The sequence below is a fragment of the Bombus impatiens genome, unplaced genomic scaffold (genome assembly GCF_000188095.3).
Source record: "Bombus impatiens unplaced genomic scaffold, BIMP_2.2 scf_1275, whole genome shotgun sequence".
Lineage (NCBI taxonomy): Eukaryota > Metazoa > Arthropoda > Insecta > Hymenoptera > Apidae > Bombus > Bombus impatiens.
The window spans coordinates 915,379-934,404 of NT_177694.1; the positions used below are offsets into that span (position 1 = coordinate 915,379).

General features: G+C 27.4%; 6 protein-coding genes across 17 annotated transcripts; 3 read left to right on the forward strand and 3 right to left on the reverse strand.

The window, feature by feature from the left end:
* The first annotated feature begins 2 nt into the window (after positions 1-2).
* LOC100749500 (cell division cycle 7-related protein kinase) lies at positions 3-2,409 on the forward strand. 3 transcript variants are annotated; one of them, XM_012392081.2, is made up of 9 exons: positions 3-42; positions 287-480; positions 554-761; positions 836-929; positions 1,025-1,167; positions 1,229-1,343; positions 1,422-1,752; positions 1,873-1,991; positions 2,119-2,241. In XM_012392081.2, exons 2-9 carry the CDS (start codon positions 441-443, stop codon positions 2,239-2,241), a joined length of 1,173 nt encoding a protein of 390 aa, XP_012247504.1. In that variant the 5' UTR covers positions 3-42; positions 287-440. The 3 variants fall into 3 exon arrangements, with proteins under 3 accessions (XP_012247504.1, XP_024227124.1, XP_003493684.1); XM_024371356.2 differs by lacking the exon at positions 1,873-1,991 and having other exon boundaries at positions 11-42; positions 2,119-2,409; XM_003493636.3 differs by lacking the exon at positions 3-42 and having other exon boundaries at positions 441-480; positions 2,119-2,409.
* LOC100740313 (protein unc-45 homolog B) lies at positions 2,068-6,382 on the reverse strand. Of its 3 annotated transcripts, XR_004462733.1 has the most exons (6): positions 6,088-6,382; positions 5,433-5,875; positions 4,969-5,298; positions 4,439-4,879; positions 2,567-4,341; positions 2,068-2,271 (listed from the first exon to the last, which is right to left on the reverse strand). XR_004462733.1 is itself a non-coding variant. In XM_033323850.1 (5 exons), the coding sequence occupies exons 2-5, from the start codon at positions 5,853-5,855 to the stop codon at positions 2,713-2,715; spliced, it is 2,823 nt and encodes a 940-aa protein (XP_033179741.1). In that variant the 5' UTR covers positions 5,856-5,864; positions 6,088-6,382; the 3' UTR covers positions 2,494-2,712. The 3 variants fall into 3 exon arrangements, 2 of the variants coding, with proteins under 2 accessions (XP_033179741.1, XP_024227123.1); XM_033323850.1 differs by lacking the exon at positions 2,068-2,271 and having other exon boundaries at positions 2,494-4,341; positions 5,433-5,864; XM_024371355.2 differs by lacking the exon at positions 2,068-2,271 and having other exon boundaries at positions 2,494-4,341.
* A 505-nt stretch (positions 6,383-6,887) lies between these two features.
* On the reverse strand, positions 6,888-10,760 carry LOC100740115 (DCN1-like protein 5). Of its 5 annotated transcripts, XM_012392115.3 has the most exons (8): positions 10,622-10,760; positions 10,451-10,543; positions 10,311-10,370; positions 10,010-10,222; positions 9,414-9,549; positions 8,912-9,278; positions 8,635-8,842; positions 6,888-8,554 (listed from the first exon to the last, which is right to left on the reverse strand). In XM_012392115.3, the coding sequence occupies exons 5-8, from the start codon at positions 9,536-9,538 to the stop codon at positions 8,469-8,471; spliced, it is 786 nt and encodes a 261-aa protein (XP_012247538.1). In that variant the 5' UTR covers positions 9,539-9,549; positions 10,010-10,222; positions 10,311-10,370; positions 10,451-10,543; positions 10,622-10,760; the 3' UTR covers positions 6,888-8,468. The 5 variants fall into 5 exon arrangements, with proteins under 5 accessions (XP_012247538.1, XP_003493691.1, XP_033179696.1 ...); XM_003493643.4 differs by lacking the exon at positions 10,311-10,370; XM_033323805.1 differs by having other exon boundaries at positions 10,010-10,370.
* A 400-nt stretch (positions 10,761-11,160) lies between these two features.
* Positions 11,161-13,984, forward strand: LOC100749973 (fidgetin-like protein 1). 2 transcript variants are annotated; one of them, XM_003493640.4, is made up of 2 exons: positions 11,161-11,638; positions 11,721-13,984. In XM_003493640.4, exons 1-2 carry the CDS (start codon positions 11,484-11,486, stop codon positions 13,516-13,518), a joined length of 1,953 nt encoding a protein of 650 aa, XP_003493688.1. In that variant the 5' UTR covers positions 11,161-11,483; the 3' UTR covers positions 13,519-13,984. The 2 variants fall into 2 exon arrangements, with proteins under 2 accessions (XP_003493688.1, XP_033179692.1); XM_033323801.1 differs by having other exon boundaries at positions 11,526-11,638; positions 11,729-13,984.
* Positions 13,624-15,610, reverse strand: LOC100750093. Its single transcript, XM_012391948.3, has 8 exons — positions 15,363-15,610; positions 14,982-15,228; positions 14,799-14,924; positions 14,628-14,730; positions 14,418-14,541; positions 14,178-14,343; positions 13,967-14,095; positions 13,624-13,905 (listed from the first exon to the last, which is right to left on the reverse strand). The coding sequence occupies exons 1-8, from the start codon at positions 15,477-15,479 to the stop codon at positions 13,730-13,732; spliced, it is 1,188 nt and encodes a 395-aa protein (XP_012247371.1). The 5' UTR covers positions 15,480-15,610; the 3' UTR covers positions 13,624-13,729.
* Positions 15,611-15,701: 91 nt separating this feature from the next.
* Positions 15,702-19,005, forward strand: LOC100749024 (protein arginine N-methyltransferase 3). 3 transcript variants are annotated; one of them, XM_024371296.2, is made up of 9 exons: positions 15,702-15,717; positions 16,220-16,537; positions 16,820-17,173; positions 17,259-17,428; positions 17,495-17,653; positions 17,721-17,908; positions 17,986-18,212; positions 18,300-18,659; positions 18,735-19,005. In XM_024371296.2, the coding sequence occupies exons 2-9, from the start codon at positions 16,525-16,527 to the stop codon at positions 18,842-18,844; spliced, it is 1,581 nt and encodes a 526-aa protein (XP_024227064.1). In that variant the 5' UTR covers positions 15,702-15,717; positions 16,220-16,524; the 3' UTR covers positions 18,845-19,005. The 3 variants fall into 3 exon arrangements, with proteins under 3 accessions (XP_024227064.1, XP_003493680.1, XP_024227063.1); XM_003493632.4 differs by lacking the exon at positions 15,702-15,717 and having other exon boundaries at positions 15,945-16,338; positions 16,410-16,537; XM_024371295.2 differs by lacking the exon at positions 15,702-15,717 and having other exon boundaries at positions 15,945-16,537.
* The last annotated feature ends 21 nt before the right edge of the window (positions 19,006-19,026 follow it).

Sequence of the window (19,026 nt, forward strand, 5' to 3'; positions counted from 1 at the left end):
TATACTTCGGAAGAAATTTATACATATTATAAATCTGCATAGGTATATAAATTTGAAATAATTATTACATTTTTACATATTAAGCGTAACAACTTATTTGAGAAATAAAATTGCAAATAATATTTATCGCAATTATAAAAATTTAGATTTTACTAAAAATTCATCATTATACAATAATTACTATCATTATACAATAATTAGATTCTAAATCTATACATTTTTTATTAATGTGATATTTTACTTTATTATTTAAACACCATTAATATGTGCATGTTTCAATATTTAGAATGGCGCCAATGTCTAATATTTAATAGGTTATCATACACGTGACAGCTAAATTCTTAATGTTAAATGGTGAAATTATTAATTTCTTACACTAAGTAATTTTAAAATAATTGTTTGATTATTCGATTAAGTAAACTAAATGATATATTGAAGTCATGGAAGAAAAAACTCAAATGGAAGAAGATAATGATGATGGTAAAAGATTTTATTTACAAAAATTTGTTGAAATTATAGAAAAAAATCAAAACTTAACAATATACAATTTCAGAAAATAATGCTGCTGTTAAAAATACAATTCCACTAATAAAAGATTTATTTCATGTACATGGAAAAGTTGGAGAAGGAACTTTCAGTTCTGTGTACTTAGCTACTTTAAAACTATCTGATGGCTCTAAAAAATTTGCATTGAAACATTTAGTTCCTACTAGACATCCTGAAAAAATTGAACGAGAATTACAATGTATGCAACAGATAGGGTAATTGATATTTTAAGCTTGATTGAAATGCAAACAATATGTATATAAATATATATTTATAATTTCTTTTTCAGAGGAAAAGATTATGTAGTTGGATTAGAATTATGTTTACGAAATTTTGAAACAGTAATATTTGTAATGCCATATATGAGGCATGATAAATTTTCGGTAAAATACTTGACTTCTTATATCTCAATTAATCTTAATTTCATAATATTATAAATAAGAGTTTAATAATCTTAAAATTTAATAATATTAAATAGGAATATGTACAAGATATGACTGTACAGGAAACAAAAGATTATATGATTGCGTTATTAACTGCATTAAGAAGGGTTCATAAATTTAATATTATACATAGAGATGTCAAACCCAGTAATTTTTTATATGATAGATGCAACAAAAGGTATAACAACATAAATTATATTCATATGAATATATTATCTTAATTTTGTATTTCTTAATAGATACTTGTTAGTTGATTTTGGATTAGCACAAGAATATATAGCAGAGAAAAAATCTAACAATCTTAAATTACTTAATTCTGAAACACAAGTTGTTAAAAGGAAAAGAACGGATGAAGTAATGTATCAATTATTTACAATTGTAGAAGAATTTTCTTTAAAAGACGTATGTTGTTAATCTCTAATATTTTTACAGAACAGTTTAAATCTTTCTCTCGATAGAAGAAGGGAAGGTACAGAAGAGAAGTGTTACTGCTTTGGTAAAGCAAAAGTTTGTTCATTATGTATATCAAGACCAGAACAGACAGCCCCAAGAGCTGGTACACCAGGTTTCCGTGCTCCGGAAGTTTTACTAAAGCATCCTTCACAAACACCAGCAATTGATATTTGGGCAAGTGGAGTAATGATGCTCTGTATTCTTAGTGGTACTCAACCATTTTTTCTTTCACCAGATGATTGTACAGCTTTAGCAGAAATAACAACTATATTTGGATCAAATAAAATGCAACAGTGTGCACGCAAATTAGGTTTGAAAAAAATCATTTTTTTAAATACAATTTATATTGTAGTCTTTTACTTTCTTTGGTTTGTTCTAATTTATCATTTTGCTTACTTTATATATTTTAAACCTTTCTTTGATAATTCAGGAAAAAAAGTTATCTTTAGTGAAGATATACCAGGGGTTGATATTGTATCTTTATGTCAGAAATTACAAAAAAGAAATAAAGGTTTATTAAATAATAAAGATCATAACACATGTGAAAAGGTATCTTCTATAATTTAACATTTATTCATAAATATAATTAAGAATTTAAGTATAACATTTTTGTTTTTAAATAATATGTAATGTAATGTACTAAAGATTTTATGTTAAAAAATATTTATATTTTAAGGTATCATTGGACACTCAGTTTCCAAAAGAAGCTTATCATCTTCTACTAAGGTTATTGGATTTAGATTATAAAACACGTCTTACTGCAGATCAAGCTTTAAATCATCCATTTTTTAAATTATAGTGTATATTTTCATCTTAAAAATTTTTGAATCTATTTTTGGCAGATGTAAAACAGTATATTATAAGTCAGTCAATATCATAAGAATAGCTAAATAATACTACATTTAATGTTATACTGAAAATATTGCACACTATGAAACTTGTACATATACATAAATGTATACAAATATATAGTATATTATTATTTATATTAAATTAAATAATTTAGATTTTTAGGCATTAAATAAATAGTTTTATATTTTTTATATAATTATATTATATGTATAATATTCGAATATTAATAAATGCAATATTTTTACAATTTAACTATGTCTAAAAATACTTACGTATTACTTAAATATTTTATTGTGTTGTTTGCTATGAAAGATGAAATTGATAATCTTTTTTTAGGCACTTTGCGGTATTATGATAAATATTCATTATTAGATATTCTTTACACACCAAAATTAAGTTAAGTGCATACTGTATATATTTATTCAATATTTTCCAAATTATTTGTATTTTGCGGTACTTGTTCTTCATTTTCACTCTTCCTAATAAGTTTCCATTCTGCGGCAGCTTCTAATGCTTTAGCTGCTAATTCTTTAATTTTTTTGTTTTCCACTGTGTCACTCTTTGTCAAAGCCATTAAAATTTCCATTACATCAGTTTCAATCATTCTACTTGCTACATCTTTTGTACTTTTCATCATATTTAAAACTATTATAATCCCCCTATGTTGTAAATCAGAATTTGGATTAGCAAGTAAATAATGTAGTGATTCTAACCAATCCTTTGAATCAAATATTTTTATGCAAGACTTTATGCTAACTGATGTTAACATTGCTAAGGCCCCTGCTGCCGCCATGCTTGTATCTACATCTTCATCTTCACAAAGAATGACTAGATATTTAACTCTATCGTTTTCTTGTTCATAATACTTAATAGTGTCTTCACACATCATTAAATTATTTATAACCTGCGTGGATGCACGTTTTAACATTTCATGATCTTCATACATATAAGCTTCAACTTTTTGGAAGCCTCCTTCTTTTAAAATTCGTTTTCGAATACTATCATTAACACCAGCTAAGTTGCATAAGGCCATTAAAGCTTCAAAGTTTTCAAGTGCAGAGCATTCTGGATTTAAAAGATTTAAAAATGGTCGAACTACCTCCATTATTCTTTGTCCAGGAAATGCAACTTCTGGATTTATTGTAATTCCTAATCGCGCGAGAGCTTGTGATGCTTGTTTTTTTCCTTTATCTGTGCCATCTAGAGCTAATGGTAAAAGTGCTTTTCCTCCACCTTGTTGAACAACAATTCCTCGTACATCCGGTTGACTACAAATTGCATTAAATACACGTGCTATTAGTTCTTTGCTATTTTGGCTTTCTGTTTTAGAAAGTGCGACTAATGCATATGTTACACCGGCGTTAGCTAATGCAATTACTCTTTTATTTACAAAATCTATATCATCTAACTCATGTTCTTCTGGTATATGATGTTTTGCAAATTTCGCTAATTCAATCATTTCTGGTATAAGTTCTTGTTTATCATATGCATTACATAAATTCACTAATGTAGTAACGACGCCATAAATTACAGACTGATCTCCAGTTTTGGCCAGTTCTATCATTGCTTGAACTGCTTGCACATCTTCAATTAATTTTTCTTTGACTTCAGCATCAAAAGTAAGATATGATAATCCTTCCACTGCCCATTTTCTCATATCTTTTTGTTTTTTAGGATTAATTAAAAACCTTCTACAAGCTTCAGCCAATTTTTTTGTTGCTCCATCAGCAAATGGTCTTATTGTAGCATCTGTACCACCTGAACTACCTAATTTACACAATCCTACTAAAGCACGTACTCTAATAGAATCATCTTTAGATTGGTACAACTTCTTTAATATATTCACGCCTTGATTGATAATTGTGGTAGCTTTGTCTTTTTTGGATGCAGCGGCAATAATACATTCGCAAGCAACTTTTTGTTGTAATAGATCTTCTGTTCCTGCCATAACAAGTATCATTTCTAAAATACCTCCCTTAGCAATTATTGTATTTCCAACATCTAGTGGACCAAGCAATAAAGTTGTTATTGCAACTACAACACGAACCTGTTTAAAAGAATAATATGACATGAATAAATATGTTATATATTTATATTTTTCATAATATAGCTTTCACCAAAGATTAAATAAATATATTATTTACCTTAGATTCTATATCTGGTGTTAGTAGTTTATCTTTTATATATTCATCAATAGCATTTCTAAATTTTTCCTTTGCTGCATCATAATACATATTTTCATAAATTCTTGCCAAGCACACACTTGTTATAGTTCTAGTAGATGATGTAATGTGCATTGAGGATTCATATTTATATTCTTCAAGCTCACTAGCTACTTCCATTAAACGTTTTAAACCATGAAGTTCAACTAATCGTTCTGCCCAATTTAATGTAGTATAGTGGATGTTACGCATAATAAGTTCTATAATTGCATCTCTAGCTAGTCCAGAAATTGTTCTGCTCGTTACACTGTACAGTAAACAAGATAAAATAGTATCTATCTCCTTGTTGTATTTATCACACAATTCTTTGTTTGGTTTTGAATCTGGTTTGTTAGTCATTCCACTATATGTGTTTAGTATTGTCTGCAAACATAATTTTAAAAAGATATTAAAATGAACATACATTTTAACATTGAAAATAACAATTTTTCATATTTATTAAATTTACTAACCTGTAAGCAATATTGAGCAGCATTTACTCTTTCTGCAATTATACTGTTGATCATTTCTAAACACCAAGGTATTCCAATTTGCTTTATAATAGTTTCAGTTCTATTAATGTTATCTTTACATAATTCTGCAATAATTCGAACACCAATTGTTATTATTTCCTCACTTTTCTCAAGTTTAAGCATCTTTATTATTTTAGAGATTACTCCATCATTAAACATTATTTCTGCTCCTGCTCTTTCCCGAGCAAGAACAAGTAAATTGTTCATTGCTGTTTCTCGTTTTTCACTATCTCCTTTTATTTCGAAAGCTATATCTATCATTTGTGATACCTTTAAAAGAACATATTCATGTACTGGTTTGTGTATTATAGAAAAAGATATTTTTATAGTTTCAACTATGCAAAAGTTTTAAAATACACTTTTTAATTGATCTATCATGTTATATAATGAATGAATATACAAACCTTTACACTAACACGAGAATTTTGTCTATATCTTTCTTGGACAATTTCATGTAACTTTGCAGCAATAGGTTGAATTGCTTTATTGCCAGGATCTGCAGAAATAATGTATCTTGCATCACGATATGCTTCTTCGTATCTTTCCAATGCTTCTAATGCTTGACATCGACGAAACAATGCTTTTGGATCATTTGGAGATATTTTAAGAGCTTCATCACAATCTTCAATTGCTTTATTATATTCTTCTTGTTTTAAATATGTAGCAGCACGATTCTTATAATATATAGCTTTCTCTGAATTATCTTCATTTGTAAGTTTCAATGCATTTGTATAACAACTTAAAGCTTCTGACCAATTTCCTTTATTGAATTCCACATTGCCCTCCTCCTTCCATTCATGTGCAGTCAAATTTGTTGTTTTTGTCATGTTGTTTAACTAAACGTTTTTTAATAAAAAAGATTAATTATACATTGCTTCAGAAAAATGTCCATGTTATAAAACAGTTTAATATAACAATTATTTAAATAAATTATAGTATATTATTTACATAGCATACGTTTAAATTTTAAATAAATAATACTTAATACACAATTGCTATGTCAAGAAGAAATTATGAATAATACCGATACACACATATGTAAAACACTATAATACGTACCAAGAACTAAATATTATATGATTTTTTTTGAAATATTAGAAATTTAAATGTTAAAAGTTTGGTTGTCGATATCTCTTTCGAAAGTCTAATGCAATACTGAGACTGGCACTGCTTCTGCATCGTATTAAAAAGGGAACAGATCTATCCAGACGTCACTAGACTATTGCATGTTTATTTTAAACTGTGTTCGTCCCACGATCGAATAAAAATAAAACTGCCGGGTTAAAATAATTTTCAAACCCGTTAGTAATGTTATCATGCTACCTACATCTTTGCTATATTAATTGAATTTTCTTTTTACAAAAATGAAAAATTACATCTATATAAAACATGTTTAAATGTATTAAATCATCAATGTTGTTTATAATACTTCATATTTTCTATTTAAATTGAAATACAAATACGTGTAGCATGTATGTACAAATATATATAAATATGTATGTGCGCTTATAAATATTGGCGCGTTTTTTAAATACGCTAGACACTAGCACTTAATATTATGAAAGCATTGATACATTCACTAGATATATGAAATTGTTTATGTAGAAATTGAAAAGTATAATTTTAGACTTTTATATAACAATTAGAGAACATCATTAACATTATTACCACTAGCTATCTATTTATCAGTTATAATCCTAGATTTTATATTTAGGATTGAAGACTAACTTAGGTTTAAAATCTAAGACAATTGATTATATTCAAAAACTATAATGTGTGGATGGAGAAATACAAACATACACGCGGAGAGAGATAGAGAAAGAAAAAGAACATCATTATTTAAATAAAGAAAATATACATTTATTGAAAAAAGTATTTTATTTATTTTACCTTCGTCATTACATTACATTCTCCACATCGCAATTGTATTGCAGCGATATACGATGATTTTTAATTCTTGTTTCTAATTTCTTCATTATGATGTATGGGTTTATAATTTTCCATTAGATACTTTTTCATTTGTGAATTAAGATTACTATTAATTTGGAAGTTATGAGCGGAATTTTAAATTTAATTTTATATTATATCATTAATGATAACATTAGTTGTAATAGAAGTGCTCATGCAGGAAAAAATATACACATACACATAATTAAGCAACTTTGATGTAATAATTGAACTAATTTATAATATTACCGCAATAATTTCCTATGTTATTATTACTAGACAAATTTCTTTATTAAATAAAATTCAGAATCACGATGTATGTCCAACTACTCGCGATTAAATCAGATAAAACTTGGCAATTGATTGAGCTAAAATATAATACAAATTATTTGAACAATCACCATACATTTAATCCATTTTAGTTGTCGCAAAAATTTTTATGACAAGAAACATATTTAAAAAAGATCGTACTGTACCTCTCTAAATTATTGAAAACCGATTAAAAATATACATATACTTGATTTTTATTACAAAAATATACTCAATCCTGTTTAAATTTCTTGCATTAAATAAAAACATAATAGTGTATTATCTTACCGAATATTTCGAAATAAATTTAATTCCAATATTGCATAAGTGTTATATTGATTTAATAAGAAATTCGATATTCTAATGTACATCGATATTTATGGCATGTATAGGAATTATTTTATGTGAGCTAAGTAATATGTACCAATGTGTTCTATTGTATTTTAGATATTAAACATTGTAATAGCACTTACATACTATACATGTTATTTTATTTATGAACCTACTTAATAACATTTGTGACTATTAAATATTTCGTGATAATAGTTATACACATATGTCTAAATTTTGTAAACATTTTTATATGAAACATACTTAAACACTGTAAAAAGAATTTTGGATATATATTTATGAATAACTTCGCTTGTAATTTTATACTGTATAACTTATAGTAAATCAAAATAAAAATTCGTTATACTTATTAATATCTAAAATATAAAGCTATTACAATTTTATTAATTTATGAAAATAAGATTGAAAACTGCAATAGAAAATTTATCTCTTTTATACAAAGCTTAGTTATATAGGTAATATACACTGTGTTCTACTTTTTCCATTTTATAATAGAAATTATATTTTATAAATTGCACAAGTAAATCTTATATGAAAATATATTTATTTTTAATCACAAGAATTTCCGCGACGAACCTTGGACTAGCAATGAATGGTGATAAGTAATTAAGAATAATCTAGAAAATTTGTAACCAGAGTCCACTTAGAACTGTGTAAAATCATATTAAGATAGACTACTTACATTATCATTGATTAATAAAAAAGTTAGTACGAATGATGATAATTGAAATGTTGCGAGGTTATGATAGAAACAGAAATTTCGTTATTAACAAAATATGGTGATAGAAAAGATGAGTTCTTTTTATTTTAGTAGACTATTATTATTGAATGTTTCAGCTGCCCCTAGCTTCTGTTGAAGATGCTTCTTCACCACGTTGTATTTTTAACCATTCAACAAATTCATCAAGCATTACTGGCCCTGTAAAAAATGCATGCACTAAATGTAAAGTATGCACATAATTAAAATATATTTATCAGTGACATTATGCGATTACGCACATGCCCCATCTAAATCATAATTAGCTAAATCATGATTGATTGTACGAGAAAATTCTAAAATGTTGCACCACTGATCTTTATTGATCACTTTGTACTTCGATTGATCTAGGAACTGAGCGAATTGTGTAAACAATGGCCAATGTTTTCCCAAAAGTAATTGTAACATAACTCTTGCTGTTTCCATATCCATACTTCTTTGATCTTTGTCCTAAAATATGGTGTATAATACATATACATGTCTGCAAAAGTTTTAATACATACAAAATATAATGCTTACTCTAGCAAAATCATAAGCATATCTGTATATTCCCTTAAATGTATGTGGATCATTTAATTGATTCCTTAGGTACTCAAGTTTCTGTTGTATTTTACTAATAGAATCACACTGTAAGTCCGAAAGACCTTTTAACCATTCGCTTAGTGTAAAGAAACCCATTTGTCGGGCATTCATTTTATATGCAAGAACAAGCATTACTACATTTTCAGGTTCTACACCAATATCCTCACAAAACTTTTCCATCCCTTCAGGCCCAAGAGTATCTGAATCATCAGGTGTTGTATATTCTCTAAACCATGTGATACAACGTTTTTGGGAAAAAGATGAAGCAGTTGGAACATCTTCTGTTTTTGAATAACGTCTTGCACTGGAAGGAAGTAACATGTTTATTGTATTTAACATAAAAGGATCCAACAATGTGACAGTTATAAAGTTTAACTTCAAATCGTTATTGGTTTATACATATATAACATAAGTTTAAATTTGTTGTAACACAATTTACCTAGATGTATGTCTAAGTCTTTTTGAAGGATGCCTCGATATACCCTCTTCATGAGCACTAGGTGACATTTCAATAGGCGTATGATGATTTGTGCTAGAGGGCGCTCTACGCTTGCTGCGTGGCATCCCTCTTTTAACTAAAAAAAATAATTTAACATTTACATGAATTACCATAAAATATAACAATTAGCTAATTGATATATTTATTTACTTATTATACACAGTCCTTACCTATTAATTAATATGTAATAACTAGTATATTAAAATTTCTAATATAATGTATATGTATATAATTCTCAAAAGTAAATATATTATTAATGAAACTCTTAATAACATATTAATAATTTATAAATATTTTCAACTGACATTAATTACAATAGACTGTTATATCTAATTTATATAAATTTTGATTTTTTAATTCAGTAACTAAATATGTAATATATATATTTATAAAGATACTCTCAATTTTCCTTCATTAAGAGAATAAAAAATATGAATTGACAAAATAACAATAAGTCAATATCAAAAGAGGCATATAACTAATTTGTCTATATATTGAAATAGTATAAAAAGAAATAGTATAAATAAATTACTTACCACGCAGCAACAATGTAAGTAATATAAAAGATTAAGAAGATTTAAAGGATCCGTAATATAGCTGGTTTATACTGACTAAACTGACATTTCCTTTCAGTCTTAAAAGATCGAGTTTGAGGTTAGGTTCGGCAATTAATTGCAGTATATCGTAATTTTCAATGTTTTTTACTTTAGCTTTAACCGCTTTGTACATGTGATGTTGCAAATAAATACCTAAGAGTTATTAATATATATTTTCAGACACACTAATCTTGAATTATGTTTTTAATATAGAAAAAGAAGTATCCAGTTAAATAGTTACAGAGCTTATATATGCAAATTATTTTCTGCTGCGACATGAGTCGTATCGTAATACCAAATGCTTGCAGAAAGATGAATCAATGATTATCACATTATAATGAAATATATAAATGTATAATAAATTGAAAAGACCCTCCCTACCTTGTTGAATGAACCACTAGAACAATTGTACCAGAAATGTATTTCTCAGAGTCAAAAGTCAACATCAATATAAAACTTGCTTTGTAGTTTAGTCTATAAAAATAATATCAAACATAGTGCCAGCGTCATCAAATATTTAAGTAATTTATTAATTTGGATATTTTGTACTACCTAAACGCTGTACGGTTAAATAAAATTTTTTGCAGCTCAGCTTTATTTCATTTTATTGCCGTTTTGAGACAGCATGCCTTTTCGCAGGGATACCAAATGTAGAATTTATTTCCCACTAGCATGAATAATTATGGAATAAAAATGAATATTGATGTTTCATCATTAATTTGTATTATTTTAATATTAGCAAGGCTTAGTATAGAAAACTTAAAAATGTAAAAATTTAAGTGATACGGTGTGATACCATAAACTAACAATTTAAAAAAAACATACACAATTTATAAAATATTAATACACTATTTACGTATATTTGCCATTTTTATGTTAAGATTAATCTTTTATTTATAAATTAAGAATAAAAATAACATGTATACAAATCAAACCAGAAGTGAACAACAGGATAAGGGCATTATTCAATATATATTTTTGTAGCACAGTTTAGGTTCACAAATAATGTTATCACTTTGATGTTGTTTTCAACGTTACCGATTCAGCAATAGTCAAGTAGCAGTACCGACCGTTAAATAAACAGAGATCTTGTTATTGACAGTCAAGGTATAGGGGGCGTAAAAATCTCCGTGATTTTTTTCACGATCGGTATTTCAGAACGTGAGACAGAAAAGTCCAAATCCCAAATTATGAATGTGAATGTTGTTGATTTGAAATTCGAAATTATACATTTGTATAAATAATTACATTATAAATTTTATTATCATTGATAGTAGTTACATATGTTTTGTTAATTCTTCCTGTCTAATTGACGAATTGAAAAAGTAATTAACAGCTGACTCTTTATTTATGCTACATTATAATAGAAGATTAAATAAAATTTATGTTAATACAATATTTTTGAGAGATAAATATGGCTACTATTGATGCAGAAATTAATAAGGAGAAGAATAATTTCTTAGCTGCATATCACATCCTAAAATTTTCAAAAAATGATAAAGATGATACAGAAGTTGTAGACATTGAACGTAGATGTTTTGCTATGAAATATTTAACAGCAAAACAATGGTAAGTTGTATAATTTTTCCTCTATTCAGATATAAGTAATTTATGCAATATATCAAATACGTACATAAATTATTTCATTTAGTGAATCAGAAGATGTAGCAGCTTGTCTACTTCAAAGAAGTTTGGAAGATTATCAAAACTTAATGGAAAATAGAGATGGGATAAATAATTATTGGAAACAATGTAAGTTACAAATACCAAAGATAAGTAGTAATCCACAGAAATGGAAGTCGGGTTTATGCGATATAAATATAGCATTAAATTTTGTGAAATCTTTACCTTGCCAAGATAATAATACCATGCCATGTCATACAAGATTATTTAATGACAGACACGTGGAGAATATTATTAATATATGGAAAAATAAAGAAACTGAATCAAGAAATAGAAAGATAAGTACTCAAGCAAAACCAAATCTTAGTCAGAGTTCAAATGCAAGTAGTAAAAAAGAAATTGAAAATAACATGCAATGTGAAATTGATAAATCGTTATTTTCATCCAATAGCTCTACAGATGAAAGTATTAGAACACAAATGAGTTATAGTAAACAATCTAAGACTTATTCTGTCAATCAAGAAAATCAAATTTATGCGCGACAAAGGCCTGTCAAGTTTGAATCTAGATCAAACTTTAAATTTACAAGAGAAGATTCATTTAAAGCATCTAAAAATAATCAGGACCAATCGAATTACCACAGAAATAATATGAAATTAAAAACACAAGTTTCTGTTCAGCATAATGAAGAAGACCCTAACATTGTTAAATCTAAAATGAGTTTTTTCAAAACTGCTAGAGATGAACTAAATGTGCAGCAAATGAAAGCTAATAAGCCAATGCAAAAAAAGACTCTAGGAGGGAAGGGATCTGTTAATTCTAAATTTGTTTGTCCATTTAAAAGGGAAAAAGAGAAAACTCAGGAAAACACGTACAACAATGAAAGTGACACAATGGAAGATGAGAGATTAAAAAATGTAGAATCAAAAATGGTTGAACTAATCAAGAATGAAATAATGGATTCAAAGACAACTATTTGTTGGGATGATATAGCTGGTTTAGAATACGCGAAAAAGATTATAAAGGAAGTAGTTGTGTATCCTATGTTGAGACCTGATATTTTCACTGGTTTACGTCGACCACCTAAAGGAATTTTATTATTTGGTCCACCAGGAACAGGGAAAACACTTATAGGAAAATGTATAGCATCGCAAAGCAAATCAACGTTTTTTTCAATATCTGCAAGCTCTTTAACTTCAAAATGGATAGGTGAAGGAGAAAAAATGGTCAGAGCGTTATTCGCTGTTGCTAAGGTTTATCAGCCATCAGTGATTTTTGTTGATGAAATAGATTCGCTGCTCACTCAAAGATCTGAAACTGAGCACGAAAGTTCTAGGAGATTAAAAACTGAATTTTTGGTGCAATTAGATGGAGCTACAACTGCAGATGAAGATCGCATTTTAATTGTAGGAGCAACAAATAGACCACACGAACTAGACGAGGCAGCACGTAGACGACTGGTTAAAAGATTGTATGTTCCTTTACCTGAATTCCAAGCTCGTAAACAGATCATAAATAATCTATTAATAACTGTTCCACATAATCTTACTGAAGAAGATATAAATAATGTAGCTGGACAGACAAAAGGATATTCCGGAGCCGATATGTCGAATTTATGTAAAGAAGCTAGCATGGGACCAATTAGAAGTATTCCACTTAGTCAATTAGAGAATATTAGAAAAGAAGATGTCAGACAAGTAACAGTCGATGATTTCAAGGAAGCACTGGTACATGTACGTCCTAGTGTATCAGAATCAAGTCTAGTAACTTACGTTGAATGGGATGCTATATATGGAACTGGAACAGCACAGAATTATAAAGCATAACATATACTTTTACCATTTTTATACTAGTATTATAGTGTATTTTTGTACAGTACAAATTTTTATAATAAAAATATTTTTGAGCTATAGTGAACAACTTCTTAATAATTACAATCAAAAACTCAAATTTATTATTATATTATAAACAAAACTTAATTTATAAAAAATTTTACATTAGTCTTATAATTATATTTTGGTTTGCTTAAAGAGTATATTACATAAACTTAACAATATAGAACTTTTTGTGGTAACCAATAATTAAATATTCCTCAATATTAACCATTATATTTAATGAAATAACAGTTGAGGAGTCAGGACACAATTTGTTTGAATTAATAGCATTAAAATCAATTGCTCCAAAATCCTTTATATAATATATATGAACATTTCCTGCACAGAAGTAATTATTTAATACAATTGTAAATAATCTTATATTAAATAGAAAGATTACCTGAGTCCAATCCCAAAATGAGTACATGCGCATATATTAAAATTGCAGTAGGTGTTCCATGTAAAATAGGAAATAAATTATAGATCTTCCATTCTTTTCCTTGTACCAAAAAACCCACATATCCATATTCTATAATAATTGCATTATTGAAATATTTTATTAATTTTATATGACTATTTTATATATCTATTTAGTGTATATAATTTCTTACCTGCAATACAGGCAATTATATTTGGTTTAAATACATAATAACGACGAATTCTTATATTTAGTGGTTGAACACGTGTATAAGAGTTGACATGTATAAGTGTATAATCCTTTTGATTTGCATTCAAAGTCAAATCTACACAGCACCCTCCTTTTGTATATAAAAGTACCTAAGTCACAATTTAATTTAAATAATAAATCAAGAAATTATAATTTCTTTATATAGTTACTCCATTATTATTACTTTATTATTGTCTGCACCAATAGCAATAATATTATCTGAATCAAGTTCATACACAGTTTTTGGTATTGATCCCACAATACTTATTATATTATGCATGGCGATATAGCAATAACTGTAACTTGTACTATTAAATGTTTAATATTTAGTAATGATTACATTGATTGTTTTGATTATAGTTGTTTTGATTATAGTGTGTCCTTTAAATCATACCAAATTAACTTTCCATGGGTTCTATCAATTGGCTTCAATGTACTCACATCCCAAAAGCATATGTGATTATTTATAGAACTAGATATACAAACAATACTTGTTTCTATAAAATATAAATAATTAATTAGAAGCCTTCTTATCAGATTTTTGTTTAGTAAAATTTATAAATACCATCTCTGAGAAGCTTTACACTTTCTATATATTCCATATGATCAACTATATGTTTGCTTGTACGTAAATTAGGTATATTGTAAAAATAAACGAATCCTGCAGATGTCCCCATTGCTAATAGATTTCCTACAAAAAACATTTGTTATGAATACTAAATACAATTTTGTATCTTTAATGTATTACCTGAAGTATCTATACAAGTAATATATTCTGAATGATGGTCTTTTAATGGCTTAATACATTTACTTTGTGCATTACATTTTTTCATGTTTTTGCATTTAATCCATAATTTATACATAGCTACCCAAAATTTAACATCATGTTTCTCATAAAAATTAGTATATTTCTTTGGACTCAATGTTTCGCATAAAGTGGTCCAAAAATGTTCAGGAATTTTATCTTTGCACAATTTATGCCACATGGTACTTTGCTATAACGAATAAGTCAGAAAAATAATTGGGAGATTAAATACGAATATGTATTAATAATAATGTATTATGTGAGTATACATACTCATTCTGTTAAAAGCAAACAAGCTTTGTAGTAAAAATTATAATTATTTACCTGCAATATTTTATCGATAATTTCCTTCCAACATTTACAAATTATTTTCAAATTTATAAGTGTTAGTGGATCGACGTACAAAAATATATGTTCCCATATATCGGGAGGGAAAATCATTGTCGTATTATAAATCAAACAAATTAAACGTAACTAAATGAAAAATGTTCAAGATTTTCAGCTATCACATATGTATTTCCTGTTAGTTGCTTGCTACGTTCTATGCTATAAATGTATGTAAAGTTTTTATCGATTGTTATCGACTTTCATCGCAATGTTGTTGCGTGTTGCGTTCGAAACAATTTTGAAAATTCCTGAAATTTCCATTCATAATTGCGTTAATGATTATGAAAGTGGAGTAAGTTTTATATTCTTTTTTTCAAGATATTTAGATATCTAGACTTTTACATTTGGGTAAAAGTACTTTCTCATGATAAAACAAAATATTTCACGACAAATTCTTAATTTTATAGTACACATTCTTTTTTAGATAAAATTTTTAATTAATTACAAGATTTTTAACTGCTAAACAAATTTACGAAAATATTTTATGTTACTGTAACATAAATCGATATAATATGTACTAAATGATAAATGAGATTTTTTAATTTTCTACTCAGTAACTTTCATAATCACCGGCGCAAAATTTGTCCGATGAGTGACTCCATTTATGTTACTAAATTTAATAATTGTTGAAGAAGTATGATTAAATCTATTTGAGAGCTTTTACATAAAATGCTTAATGTTTATAAGAAGAATCATTTTATTTCATCATATGTCAAGAACTACATAGAAGTTATAGAATTTATAGGATAGGTCGAAGTTCCGTTGTATGTTACATATCAGAGAAAGTGTTCCAGTTTCAGTGCAAGATTCATCAAGAGGATAAAAAAAGCTTAAAAAGGTCAAGAGCATTTGATGTCGAGTCGAATCAATAAATATTAAATTATAGTTTAAAGAGGACCATCTACGCCAAAAAGTTTGTATTGGCTAGGAACGTGATGTGACATAGAAAATATTGATTTGACATTAAGCCAGAGCTTTTACCAGGTTCTGCACGTGTACGGATGAGTGGAATCTCTAACCTTGAAAATTTTAAACAATCTCGTCTCTATAAGAATAACTGTAGCAAATTTACTTCATTCATTATATAATTAATTGCAAAATGACAGATCAAGGTATATATAATATTTTGTCATTTATATACTTATATATAATACAAATTAAGAATAAACATTTATAGCTAGCAATCACATATTACATTTTGATTATTTGGAAAATTTTTGATATTGTATATCTAATATAATAATAATTTAAAAAATTTTATAAATATTTTAAAATTTATTCAGTAATTTTCTGAATTACCAAACTGTTGTATTTTTCTATTGATATTAAATTTTAATATTATTGATAACACTTAATATTATTGTTGATTGTTTTTAATGTTTTTCATTCCTTAGCTATTTCTTCAAAAGATAATTATGAATATGAAATGGATGGAACAAGTGATGATGATAGCGGAGATGATTGGGAAGAAGTGACAGAAGATTTTGAATCTATACCGTGCCTTTTTTGTAATGAAGTTGCCAATAACTTTTCTATAGCGCTAGAGCATCTAATAGCTTCACATAGATTTGATTTAAAAAACTTTATAATCAAACATTCTTTAGATACTTATTCCTATATTAAATTGATTAATTTTATTAGACATAAAAATGTTTTACCTGATCAGCTAAATGCATTGAACATAAAAACATGGGAAAGTGAGGAATACTTAAGACCTGTTATAGAAGATGACCCTTGGTTAATGTTTGGTAAGTATGAATACAATTAAATTCATTACAAATTAGTGTTTCTTAAATTATATTTGATTTTTCTTTATTATTTCTGCACACAAAGATATTGAAGATTTAGAAGAAAAGACAACGAAGCCTATTGCATATACTGTGAATTCAGAAAATGGGTGTGTCACATTATCTGAGGCACATTTTGCCGAATTACAAAGAACAATACAAACACTTAGAGCACAATTGGAACAACGTGAATCAGCATGTCTTTTGGCAATACAGGTATTCACACAAAAAACTTAATGTCTATATACAAAATAAAACAGATATTAAAACATTCAATTCTAGCAAATAGATGAAATGGCAGAAAAAGCACAAAAATTGATCTTAGATGGTGATTTAGATGAAAACAATACTCTCAGCTCTTCTGGTAATTCTAATTGTAATGTTGATAAGGGTTACTTTAATATTTACAGCCATTTTGCTATACACCATGAGATGTTAACGGTATGTATATGTATATTTTTTAATAATGAGTATGATTCTTTAATAATGAGTACAAGTATTTTTACAGGACAAAGTACGAACCGAAAGTTATAGAGATGCATTCTTAACAAATGCTAACAGATTTGGTAATTGTGTGATATTAGATGTTGGTTGTGGAACTGGAATTCTGTCTATGTTTGCAGCAAAAACTGGATGCCGCAAAGTAATTAGTGTTGATCAATCAAATGTAATATATCATGCAATCGATATAGTGAGGTAAATAGAATATAATAAGTAGCACTTTCAATATTTGGTTTTTCTTATCTAACATGATCTTTTTTAATATATCATAGAGAAAATAATTTAAGCGACATTATCACTTTAAAAAAAGGTCGGCTGGAAGACATTAATCTCGATGAAGATAAAGTAGATGCGATTGTGTCTGAGTGGATGGGATATTTCCTTCTATTCGAGGGTATGTTAGATACAGTGATATATGCGAGAGATAACTATTTGACTCCTGGTGGAATACTTCTTCCTAATAGATGCACACTCAGTATTGTGGGAAGTGGAGATACTAGTATGTATCTTTGAAATAATAGAATTATATAATATTTTTAAATTTACTCTTTCTATTTTATTATTTTTATCTTATCAATTTTTGTAGGGAGATATGTCGAACTCATTGATTATTGGTCGAACGTGTATGGTTTTAAAATGAGCTGTATGAAAGCGGAGGTTTTACGCGAACCGAGTATAGAGATTTGTAACGCCGACGAATTAATAACTAGCACTGTTGAGATACAAGCATTCGATTTATACAAAGTAACGAAAGATTGCGTAAATTTTTCATCGCCTTTCGAATTTAAAGTAAAAAAGACTGGATCGTTAACTGCGATTGTTGGCTATTTTGATATCTTCTTTGACTTGGACAATCCAATTTATTTTAGTACGGGACCTTATTCGCCTCCAACACATTGGAAGCAAACAGTATTTTCATTGAACGAACCTATTAGCATTACTGAAGGTAAGTTAAATAAAAGTTGAAATAAAAATTATTGATTGTCAAATACAAGAAAATAAATATAAGAATTTTTTATAGGGGAAATTTTACGTGGTAAATTAGTCTGTCGTAGACATGTTAGAGATATTCGAGGACTCATGGTTACAATTCATATTAAGAATACTAGCCAGGTTTATTACTTAGAATAATCTAATGATATTTGCTTTGAAGTCTACTTAATAGACGTAAGTGCCAAAAAGGAAAAAAAAAGAAAAAGAAAAAACAAATAACATAGGGTCCATAACAGCTTGCTGGCTATAAAATTGTTGATGACTATCATTAACAATTAAATAATAGATGAAATATGGTTTAAAAAGCGTAGGAAAAATCG